At 39.0% G+C, this 12,440-nt stretch overlaps 1 protein-coding gene across 5 annotated transcripts; it reads left to right on the forward strand.

The window, feature by feature from the left end:
* Positions 1-1,472: 1,472 nt before the first annotated feature.
* Positions 1,473-12,218, forward strand: LOC149003365 (protein argonaute 10-like). Of its 5 annotated transcripts, none has more exons than XM_089136685.1 (22): positions 1,473-2,238; positions 3,161-3,760; positions 3,884-4,092; positions 4,223-4,372; positions 4,457-4,590; positions 4,732-4,841; positions 4,932-5,038; positions 5,331-5,469; positions 5,583-5,699; positions 5,985-6,092; positions 6,189-6,260; positions 7,320-7,442; positions 7,557-7,716; positions 7,814-7,935; positions 8,022-8,159; positions 8,266-8,408; positions 8,496-8,558; positions 9,122-9,185; positions 9,266-9,401; positions 9,534-9,607; positions 10,779-10,905; positions 11,548-12,218. In XM_089136685.1, exons 2-22 carry the CDS (start codon positions 3,263-3,265, stop codon positions 11,712-11,714), a joined length of 2,961 nt encoding a protein of 986 aa, XP_088992811.1. In that variant the 5' UTR covers positions 1,473-2,238; positions 3,161-3,262; the 3' UTR covers positions 11,715-12,218. The 5 variants fall into 5 exon arrangements, with proteins under 5 accessions (XP_088992811.1, XP_088992812.1, XP_088992816.1 ...); XM_089136686.1 differs by having other exon boundaries at positions 3,166-3,760; XM_089136690.1 differs by lacking the exon at positions 1,473-2,238 and adding an exon at positions 2,264-2,556.
* The last annotated feature ends 222 nt before the right edge of the window (positions 12,219-12,440 follow it).

A 12,440-nucleotide genomic window follows, 5' to 3' on the forward strand; every position in this document is an offset into this window, starting at 1 on the left:
TCTAATTGCCCTGCCATACTCAATGCCATCACTTCCTACTGATCATTCTTTTTTATTTGATTTCATATCCATTTGCCATCACTCACCCCACATTCTCATCCTCCTCGTGGAGAATTTGCACTCTCATCAAGATTTTTCATTATCTTACTGAGACTAGAAAAGGGTAATTTTCTTTGGCCAGTAGAAGCTGCTGTAGTTGGTATTGCCACTTGCCAGGCCTTCCCTTTGGTTCCTTTTTTTGATAGATACCATAATTGGCCTTGGGCTAGGGGACTTTAACCTTGTGAAAATCATTATGTGTCTCATATCCATCAATGAATATAAGATGTTTTAATCAGTTTCCAAGGTACCCCATTTCTAAATTGGTTGCAAATGATGCCCACCTCGTGTTTGCATAAATGACACTTTCTGTCTTCCCTTGTTTAGTTCCTTATTTCAATGCTTAATGCCTTTTGAAACTCTTTTATCCATTACTGACACACACACTTATCTAGGAGTTGACCTCTAAGATTCATCATGCAAGCCAAGTTATTTTTTGGTGTATTTTCTCCCTTTCGTTCTCAGTATTCATCAAGAAATTGGATTAAAAACTGTTCCTCATAAGGGCTTTGAGTGTAGAGTCCAGATCCATCTTCATTTTCTTAATGCTAAACAGGAACCCTGCCTAGGGACTTTTAAGTTGTAATAGTAGATAAGTACACAACTTTATTATCTCCAGACAAAAATTGGAAAAAGAAGAAACAAATTACATCATATTTGCCCTATTAATTTACATCTGTCGATATGTTGGTGCTGATAATGGGGTGGAGGAAGCAAACCCCAACCCCAAAGAGCCTTTTCTTGCCCATTTTTTTCGTTTCTCCTGCAAGGCTTTTTTCTGTCTTTGAAAAAGGAAAAAGAGAGAACCCTTCAAAAGGAGGAGGAACCTTGGATTTGGACTCAGTGGGTCACCACTACACCACCCAAGACAGTCCCTTCTTTAAGATGGGTGGAATCATGGTAGCAATATATGTGGGGTCCATTCAACACCCCAAAAAATTAATAAAAATTTAAAAATTTTAAAAAAAGGTATGTGGGCCCCACCACACGCCCTCTCCTCCTCTTCTAACTTGGGAAAACGAGTCTGTCTCTTGAAACTCTCCCTCTCAAATATCCCCCTCCCTTGTCCACTATATAGCAATAAAACAAACATCAGAGCAAAACAAAACAAAATAAGCCCATGTAATCTCCCCACTTATACCTTGTTTTCGACACACAAAATATATAGCCCATATCAAAACAAAACAGGCCCATGCTCTCCTCCTCCTCCACAGCGCACTCTAGAGTGGAAGGTGATGATTTTGTGTTTTCATTAGACCCTGATGCCCTAATTCAAGTGTGGCCCCCAGGCTATAATGAGCAATGGACTATTGTTATCCCCAGTTTTAATCCCATTTGAACTTAAAGCATATCTATTGTGTAGGAAGTAGGAACTATCTGTTGTTAAGTACAGAATTTTCAGATCTAGCTCTCAAGATTGTACAACTGTCCATAACCATCCAACGGATTAGATATGATGACTTTTGCAAACCATACTCTGCTCAGCAAAATTTGCAGAATACAGTAACCAAACCCATCACCCCATGATCATCCGACCGTTGTACCCATTTGGGTTCATGAGTCTTTGATCTGGGTATGCATTGAAAGTAGTGACACAGAGAGAGAGAGAGAGAGAGAGGGGTCTGCAGGGAAGGAGATGCTGAGGGAACTGCAACTTCGAATTATTCTTCTTCGGTGTATGATTGCTTTTAATCGTTTCCTAGTTCCTCTGGATTGTCTTTCTCACAAGGTATTTTTAATTTCCGCATGTTACGTCCCCGAGGCAGTGGTCAGTCCAAAGCCAACACTGGTGAAAGAGAGAGAAAGAGGGAGCATTGAAAAGCGAAGGCAGGCCCTCCAACCCTTTTACACGTGATAAAAGATGGAACACCAAATGCGATTGCATGCGTGTGTGAGATACTCATAAGCTACCTCTGGTCTATTCGTCTCTATCTGAATCCAACCAAACCCAGCTTTAGTTTCCCCTTTCAATTCTCTTTTTACCACTTCTGGTTCTTTGGCAGCTCTCTTTTGATGTTGTCTTTGATTATCCATTTTTTTCCATGTTGGGTGGGTTTCTTCACTTTTGATTAAATAAGCGTTTGCTAAGGAATGAGAGCTATCGTATTCTCTGCTTCCTTCATCGTAAATGAATCGATGGTACGTTTATTCTATGTTTCAACTAATTCCCTTGTCGATATTTTTGTTGCTCAATGTTTTGGAATTCGTATAATCGAGCTTTTAGGCTGGTTCTGGGTTCTGGGTTCTGGTTTTGGACTTCTTCATTTTTAGGAGGAACTGCTGCGTATATTTGTGGAATTTATATGCGTTTCTGATAACATAAATTAACATTTAACGGTAAAGTAGAACTTAAAAGAAGGAGATAAGAAAAGAGGGGGTGGGTTGGAAAGGAAAGGAAAGCAAAATCCAGTCTCGTGCTTGCTGTCCAGTTTTTGAGCGGGCAGATTGTGAACTTTGGTGGGAAACCTTCATGGTTTACTGCAATGTTAAAACTTAAATTGGACTAGTGAATGATATTGTCTTATGGGTAGTTATGCTGTCCCTCCTTCTCTCTGATTTGCTTGTTCCCTTAGGATTTGCGTCAGTTTGCTGTTAGGAGAGACATTCAGAGAAAATTCTTTTCTCTTATCTATTGATCAGTTCTGACCCAGGTTCAGCTATTATGTCTTCCCAACTCACATAGCTGATTTGTGGGAGGTTGCTGTATTTGCCTTTCCGCTGCTTATTTTCTGAGCTTGACTCTTAGTCATGGAGTTACGGAGCGTTTAGTATCTTTTTCCTCTGTTCTCTGGTGAATCTTCGATCACCCGACGGGTATTAGTTGAGGTCTTTGTTTTTACGGTTCTGGGTTTTCGGTGGGTTCCTCTGCTTTCTTAAATAGAAGTATAGTTTTGGGTTCTGGGTTTTGCAAAGGAATGGTAATGCTTTTTTTCAGAATACTGGTCCCGAATCTCTGCATTGCTAATTTTTTCTTCTTTATACATGTGTATTGCTGTTTTCATCACTTATTAATCAGTGAAATAACGTTCCTGACATGTCACTATTTTCTCCATAATCGCAGTACAGATTCCCTGAAACTGGTGAGAGGAAGCGGTAACTGTGTATTTGGTGAAGGTTATTTCGTTACAACGAGTTTGTCTTCTGGATATCGGTTTTAGTCACAATGCCCATGAGACCAATACAGAGCTCAGAGCAGCACATTGTTATCAAAACCCAAATACAGGGCACCATGAATCCGGTGAAGAAGGTCCCGAAAACTTCACAGAATGGTAAAGGCCCACCTCCTGAAGAAATCCTGGGTGATATTCCGAACCACCACGCTTCACCTTCGTCGAGAAGTAGAGGCAGGAGGAGAGGAAGAGGTGGGCGAAAATCCTACCAGGGAGGGGATGTCGTTGTGCGAACAACTCCTAGAGCACCCTACGCTTTCAATCATGAGTCTGTTCCAGGGTGCCTCGACAGAACCCTGTCAAGTGAGATTCAAGACAGGTCTATGGAGAATATAGCTCATGCCTGTGAGATAGAGATGGGTTTTCCATCTTCAAGTAAAATTCTGAGATTTGCCCCCAGAAATGGTTATGGACAAGTAGGGACGAAGTGTATAGTAAAAGCCAACCATTTTTTTGTAGAGTTAGCAGAAGAGGACCTGAACCAATATGATGTAAGCTGTATTCCTCAAATGCTTCTTTCCTATATCTTTTGTTGCAATTACTGGCTATGGGGTAGGATTTGAACCTCAATTTCCCCTGTTTTCAATCTTCTTTCCTAATTTTTTTTGGTGCAGGTCACTATTACTCCAGAAGTTGCATCCAGGACTGTGAACAGGGCCATCATGGCAGAGCTAGTGAGACTGTACAAGGAGTCTGACCTTGGAAAGAGATTGCCTGCTTATGATGGAAGAAAGTGCTTATACACAGCAGGGAAGCTTCCCTTCACTTCCAAGGAGTTCAAAATTAAACTTCTCGAGGAAGGAGACGGAATCATTGCTCCCAGGTGAGCACTTTTGACTGTGGTGTTGCTGTCCTTCTCATTTAATTCATTTCTTGATGGCTTTTTGTGGGTTTCCCTTTTGCTTCCAATGTCACTGTGTAATTACTTGTGTCATACCTTTTACAATTTTCAGAAGAGAGAGAGAATATAAGGTGGTGATCAAGTTTGCTGCTCGAGCAGACTTGCATCACTTGAGCCAGTTTCTTGCCGGTAACCGAGCAGATGCTCCACAAGAAGCTCTTCAAATTCTTGACATTGTTTTGAGAGAACTCTCCTCCCAAAGGTATATATATGATTTTGCTGATGTCTAGTTTTACCAATTGACAGTTGTAGCGTTTCTTATTTGTTCAACAATTCCTATTTCAAGGTATTGTCCTGTTGGAAGATCTTTCTTTTCTCCTGATATAAGAAGACCAACGCGGCTTGGAGAGGGTGTGGAGTCATGGTGTGGATTCTACCAGAGTATAAGGCCTACACAGATGGGCCTAACCCTGAATATTGGTTGGTGATGCAATCACTTAATGTAGTGTAACAAGGTTTCATTTTTTTTTGGGGGGGGGGGGGTGTTTTCTGAGGAGAGGGGATCTTTTTCTTTTTTAAGCACACTATTATTTCCCTGATTTTTTTTCTTTCATTACACAGATATGTCATCTGCAGCATTTATTGAGCCTCTCCCTGTAATTGAGTTTGTCGCTCAGCTGCTTGGCAAGAGCGTATTGTCTAGGACATTGTCTGATTCTGACCGTGTAAAGGTACTATTGGTTTGTTTAGAGTTGGAGGTTAATCATTATTTCTCCCTTGCTCTTCAGATAACATATCTTTTGTTCTTAAATTTCCACCAGGTTAAAAAGGCCCTCAGAGGAGTGAAGGTGGAAGTCACACATAGAGGGAATGTTCGGAGGAAATATCGCGTTTCTGGAATAACACCACAACCTACTAGAGAGCTTGTGTAAGATGCTCTGTCTCATGATGATATTGGTTTCTTAGTTCATGTGGATTTTGTAGAGATTTTGGTCCTTCCATTGATTGATAAAATTTTAATATAGAAAATAGAAAGATAGAATTTGGTGAGAGTTAATTCCTGTGTTAAAATAGAATAATCATTCAAATCACGTCTATATCAATTGGTGAAAGAAGTCAGAAGCTTTATCACCGTTTACCCTTCTGGGTTTCCACTTGAGAATCTCTTGAAATGAAGCAGGCTTCATGATGACGCTGTTGTTGTTTATATGGTGTGGCAGGTTTCCAGTTGATGAACATTCAACAATGAAGTCTGTGGTTGAATATTTCCAGGAGATGTATGGCTTCACCATTCAGTATGCACATCTTCCTTGCCTTCAGGTGGGGAGCCAGAAGAAGGCAAACTATTTGCCTATGGAGGTGAGAGCGTTAGTCATTTACTAATTCCCTTGCTATTGATTGATTTTGGGAGAGGATGTTACATGCATTTTAGGGTCTGATTGTAATGGTACCTGCACTATTGTGGTCCTCAGGCTTGCAAAATTGTTGAGGGACAAAGGTATACCAAAAGGTTGAATGAGAAACAAATCACAAATCTTTTGAAAGTGACATGTCAAAGACCTAGGATTCGGGAAAATGACATTTTGCAGGTATTTCTGATCTGAAAATGTTTTGCTTTTTGACTATTTAAGCTGAATCCAACTACAAGTAGGAAAAAGATTCTTTTTTCTGTATAAGCTAATGTAATTATGATTAGACATCTTCCAAGCAGACCTAAAATATATCATCTGTAATGGTTGCAAGTTGCAACTATAATTTTGCGTTTCTATGGCTTGCTAACTTTGTGCAGTGCTTTCCTAAGCCTCCCATCCTCCAATTTTTTCCCCCTATAAGTAAACCATTTATTTGTCTCTGAATTTTTTCAATTTACACAGACAGTTCAACATAATGCTTATGATCAAGATCCGTATGCAAAGGAGTTTGGAATCAAAATTAGTGAAAGGCTTGCTTCTGTTGAGGCTCGGATTCTTCCTGCTCCTTGGGTAAAGCTCTAGTTAATGAAATTTATCTGCCTGATTCAGCTAAGATTTTTGGTTCTGGTCTTTCTAACCACTGACTGATTTTATCATTTTCCGTAGCTTAAATATCATGATACCGGGAAGGAAAAAGATTGTTTGCCCCAAGTGGGTCAGTGGAATATGATGAATAAGGTAAATATGTAGTTTTCAGTATTTGTTTTGTCTAGCATAAAGTAGCGATTGTACTCTTTAACCTCTACCATGAACCCTTATTACAGTGATTAACATTCAATCCCTCAAAGTTTGCTAGCAAAAAATTTAATACAATAGGAAAAGTAAGTTTCTGGAAACTAAAATTCACTGTGGGCACCCAATTGGTTAGGAGTTGAGTTTGATCTCCAATAGAATGGTTTCCTTAATATCCATATTATGCCCCATACTTGATGCATCTGTATTATCCTCATTTCATGATCTTCCTTCTAAGAGAATATGATCAACTTGAAACCATGGTACAAGAACTTTCAAGGTATCTGATCTTTTTTCGGTTTAGCAAAAGACGAGATGACAGGTCAATCCAAAAAATAGAATAACTTGGTTGAGTTCTCAACCCAACTTTAGCGAACTCCTTATATAAGAAGTTTCAAACTCAATTAAGTCCAGATATCTCAACTGAATCTTGCCGAGACAAGGGATTTGCCTAGGTTCTCCAAAGCTTGCAGCCAGCTGAAATCTTACATTTTCGTTGGAACTGAATTAAACTCTCATTTACACTACTTTTTCATAAATCTGAGGTCACTAGTCTGTTCAGAAGGGCTAAAATAAAATAGACTAGACAGTAATGTTGAGTCCGGATGACACCTAATACCCATCAAGATGAAGGCACAAGTTCAAAAATAAAAAATCAAAGATCCCACTTCTCACCAAGATCTCAGCCCAACTCTCCATTTTGAAATGGCGAGACTGCCATCGAGTTCAAATTCTTGAAGTGCTTGGCTTTCCTGATGTTATTATTTCCTCCTATTTATAGCCCACTTTCTTCTTCAGTCTTCACTTTATCTTTCCAGATTTACAGTTTTTATTTATTTATTTATGTGAGATTTACCTTTTTTATGTGCCTCAAATTTGAGTTGGAGTATTTGGAAATGTATAATTTCTCATTCCAATCTACAATCTTATTATTATTATTTTATTTTTAATGATACATCCACATCTATTGTTTGGTTTATTGTTCTCTTGCCTTTTGTGAAATAGAAAATGATCAATGGGAGTACTATCACCCGGTGGACATGTATCAACTTCTCAAGGAGTGTTCAAGAAAGTGTAGCTCGGGGGTTTTGCAGTGAGCTGGCTCAAATGTGTCAAGTATCTGGCATGGTAGTATCTACTCAGTTTGAGACTTGATATTGACTGTCTCTGATGACATGTTTCATTGATTCTCCAGGTTCTGATTTCTTTACTAATTTGTATCTGTATGGTATTTTCCTGTAGGAGTTCAACCCAGAGCCTGTTATTCCTATCTACATGGCAAAGCCCGAACAAGTAGAGAAAGCTTTGAAGCATGTTTACCATGCATCCATGAACAAACTGAAAGGAAAAGAGTTGGAGCTACTCCTGGCGATTTTACCTGATAATAATGGTTCTCTATATGGTATGTGAAAATATTTTGTGGTGATATTTGAGTTTAGTTTTTCAAATGGAAAACTAGAATTGTTTCAAATCTAAAGTATTCCATTTTGTATTGCTAGGTGATATCAAGAGGATATGTGAAACGGATCTTGATTTAATATCACAATGTTGTCTAACAAAATATGTCTTTAAGATAAGTAAACAGTACTTGGCTAATGTGGCCCTGAAAATCAATGTCAAGGTTAGAGACATCTCATCTAGTCGATGGATTTTATATGTTACACAATTTACGCCTTGTAAGAAAATGCTGATTTGGTTTGGTTGCAGATGGGGGGAAGAAACACTGTTCTTTTGGATGCCATCAAGTGGAGAATACCGTTGGTCAGCGACATACCAACCATAATATTTGGAGCAGATGTTACCCACCCTGAGAATGGAGAAGACTCCAGTCCTTCGATTGCTGCTGTACAATCAATTCACCTAATTAACTTTTTCTTAGTGTTTTGCTAAATTAATGTCAAATTAATGCTCTTTGGATGCTGACAGATGTGGCTTGAATGTTTGCTTGTAGGTAGTAGCTTCTCAGGACTGGCCTGAAGTCACAAAATATGCAGGATTGGTTTGTGCTCAAGCTCACAGACAGGAACTAATACAAGACTTGTACAAAACTTGGCATGACCCTGTTCGTGGCATGGTTGGTGGTGGAATGATCCGGTACTTAAAAGTCTCTCAAATCGCTCCATGACCATTTTCCTATGGGAATCATATTTTTCTAATATTATTATTCACTTTTCTATGCAGAGATCTATTGGTTTCCTTTCGAAAGGCTACTGGACAAAAGCCTCAAAGAATTATATTCTACAGGTATATTAGGCTTTCGACATTGCTATACATTAGTGTCGATATGCAATACAGCTATAGTTATTGTGCTAAATGGGTAGAATGTTTCAGATTATGGGAGTGAATGATGAATATGCTGCTAATTTTGAATCTCCATGGGCCCAAGTTACATGATTCAACTTAAAAAATTTGTCAGATGCTATGACTGTGGCCAGTATATTTGGGGCTGACATGGTTGAACAAACCATGAACAATAAAGGTCCCATCATGCATGCGCTTATAACATGTTTTTGTTCAGGAGCTTAATGATCCTGAATTCAATTAGTTATATGGCATCATAGTAGTTTTTGCATTTGACTCCCTTTATGTGAAACAAAAAGCAAGGATATTTTAGCTGTGAAGAAATAGTCATCATTGAATATTGACAAAACTAGATGAAACATGCATGGAGTTGTGCATTAACCTCTGCTGGCTACATTTGTGCACAAAGATACATTAGCATCACACATAAGAATGTCTGCACACATTAGCATAGTATGCAATTATGTTCCATAGTTTTGTTTATTAAGTGGATTTATTTGGAGCAGGGATGGTGTGAGTGAAGGGCAATTTTATCAAGTTCTACTTTATGAGTTAGATGCAATTCGGAAGGTACATTACTTGTCCTTCCACCCTCAATAACTGAAGCTCAACTAGAATTTTTGTGATACTAATAGTTGATCCACAAACAGGCTTGTGCCTCTCTGGAACCAAACTACCAACCTCCTGTGACTTTCATTGTTGTTCAAAAACGACATCATACAAGACTATTTGCTAATAACCACAAGGACCGAAGCAGCACAGACAAGAGTGGGAATATTCTACCTGGTAAAAGTTGCCCTTCCGTATGAATAAAAACTGTTTCAAGTATTACATATAAACATTAAAGAAAGATAAAAATAAATTTGGACTAATGTCTATCTAAGCAAGTGGTGCCTCTTTCTCTTCAATGTTTTCCAGGCACTGTAGTTGATTCTAAGATATGTCATCCAACGGAGTTTGATTTTTATCTTTGTAGCCATGCTGGTATTCAGGTGAGCTCCTTAGCTGTTCTGTTTGGCACCATGTAGTTTCTATCTATAGTTTTTATCATTTTTATGCATGGGGACCATATCACTTTTAAGTTGTCAAGGGACTAGGAATATATATGATGGCTACCAGAGGACCAAAGTAACTGAAACCCAGGAATCAGATTGAAGAATTACTTGAGGACTGTACAGTGGCTGGTCAGATAAGGTCTATAATTCCAATGGTGAGACCTGATTAATGCTATCTGATCCTACGGAACATATTTGAAGGTGGGACACAACTTAGATGAGGTGTATCTACAAAGTAATTGATACTGGATCCACTGTGAGCGGTCCATTGCTGATCCTTTCTTTTAACATTTGTTGTAATGATAGTGAATTCTTGAACCGAAAAAGAATCATAATCCATTACATGCAACCCTGCAACCAGGTGGAGGTATGTATGTATGTGTGTGTGTGTATATATATACATACACATATATACATATATTTTATTTTGGAAGAGGGGTGGAGGGCCTAGGTTCTTAGGCCTTGTATCTAGTATAGTCTCCAGCAAAGCTGATTGGAAGGCAAGGATCCATGTAGCCAACCCCATTCAGTGTGGAAAAGGCTTCTTGTTGTTTAGAGAAAAGGGGAGGGGGGGGGGGGCTGTGGAATTGGAGGGTTTCAAGGGAAATTGACACTGTACAAAAATATTATAGGAACCAAAAAAAGGACCACATGCTGGGGAATAAACTATACTTTCCCATCTGGATTCTGGCTTGCCCATCCTACCTAATGAATATTCTGGTTGCCACATTCAATGGCCTGGACAAGTTCTACCTTCTGTTGTCTGGATGGGAACACCATTCTAATCTTGAATGAGAATGACATGCCTGGCATGGTTAGGAATCTCAGCTCCAAATAGGAAACATAAAAGGTGCGCTATGGTTACATTATCTGGCTTTTTGGAATTTCCCCATCCTAACAGATGCACTCCACATTCAATGCTATTGATTGATGAGACTGGTGAATGAGAATGACATGTCTTGGGGGAGGATAGTGTAGTAAAATCTCAATTTCATAGCACCTGGGTGTACATGTAAACTCATGACACGTGTCCACATGTATACATCATACTGTTCCTTACAAAGATGTCCTCTCTTGACGCTTATTTGTATATTTTTTCTACTCTTAGGGAACAAGCCGACCTGCTCATTACCATGTTCTGTGGGATGAAAACAATTTTACAGCAGATGGAATTCAATCATTGACGAATAATCTTTGTTACACATATGCAAGGTGCACACGTTCTGTTTCTGTTGGTAAGTTAGTGATCTTCCTTTCATGATTTTATTGGTTTTCTTGTTGGGGCTTCTCACTTTTTTACATTGAGGGCAGACCTTTCCTTTTTATTTTTCTGCCCACCAAGATTTTAAAACTCAGGATCCTGGTTTGGATCAGTCATGGATCACGTCCTGTATCAACAAATTCTACCTGATTCTTGGTGATAGAAGCCATGCTGTGGGAAATAAGTTATTTTCAGGGGTCTCCTTGGTGCTGGTTTTGGATCTATGGGACAGTCATCAGCTATTGTTATTTGGATGGTGATGCAAATACACTGATCCAGCCAATCCGATCCTGATACTTAGAGACTATGCTTCCCATGCTTGCAAGATGTTTTGTTGTTTGCCTTGTCATGTGTTTCAAGTCCATCATGGTGTGACATTGCCTATCAAGGATTTTCCCTTCTTTGGATAGATGGACCACATATTAGACCGTTGCTTAAGTTGGAAACAGGGTTTAAGAATGTCTAGAAGAAAACCTAAATGCTGCTTGGTAGTGGCTCTACTTGATCCTTACAAGTGGTATCTTGTATGGGTTTGGGCCTTCTTTGTCTGCAACTACTGTGTTTTTACTGTGTTGTGCATGTGGGTTCACTAACCACAATTGTTTACTGACTGCAGTTCCTCCAGCATATTATGCACATTTAGCAGCATTTCGAGCTCGATTCTACTTGGAGCCAGAAATGCAGGAGAATGGTTCAATGGCTACTCGGGCAGCAGGGGAGTCAGGAGTTAAGCCATTGCCGGCACTCAAGGAAAATGTGAAGAGAGTTATGTTTTACTGTTAATACAGATTCAAGATGTTGATTCCAGTAATATTGACGGTGAGGCGTCTCGTTTTGTAGATGCCATCCCTTGCTAAGTTCATCTCTGTAAATTCCTCCTTGTATTTATGAGATAAGATGCAAGTTCAATGGGGTCTCCTTCAATTTTTTGTCAGTAATTACCTGTTTTGTCGCAGTTCCAGTTCAAATGAATTACTGCAGAGAGAGCTCAAAGTAGATTAACAGGCTTACTAGTCTGTAACTCTGTAAGCCTTGTAACTATTATGGAAGGAAAATTAACTTGCGTGAATCTGACAAACCTCGAGTGATATGGAAGGCAGCTCCTGAGTTTCTGTTGCATATGAAACAGAAGTACAGGCATTAATAGACATGATAATCTAAACTTCTCTTAAGTAATTCAGTAAACACTAAACAGACTATATTTTCATTTCAGTTCTAATCTAACTGGTTTGAAATCTGAAGCCATCATGAAATCCCCATCTCAATTTCTCCTGGGCAATGAAATACTCCACTCATCTACACAAGAATCCACTCATGATCTACGGCCATGCAGTCTAAATTTACTGTTCAACAGCGAGAAGCCCATTTAAAAATCTTCAAGTTTTTGAGGTGCACTTCTTCTAGAGCGTGATTTAGACAACTTTTTTTTGTTCAAAAAGAAAATTGGAAAACAGCCCAGTTTTTAATGGGAGACAACTAAAATACAAAATAGATACTTGGGTAGGTGAA

The sequence above is a fragment of the Hakea prostrata genome, chromosome 10 (genome assembly GCF_041222555.1).
Source record: "Hakea prostrata isolate BN-2017 chromosome 10, UWA_Hpros_2, whole genome shotgun sequence".
NCBI lineage: Eukaryota > Viridiplantae > Streptophyta > Magnoliopsida > Proteales > Proteaceae > Hakea > Hakea prostrata.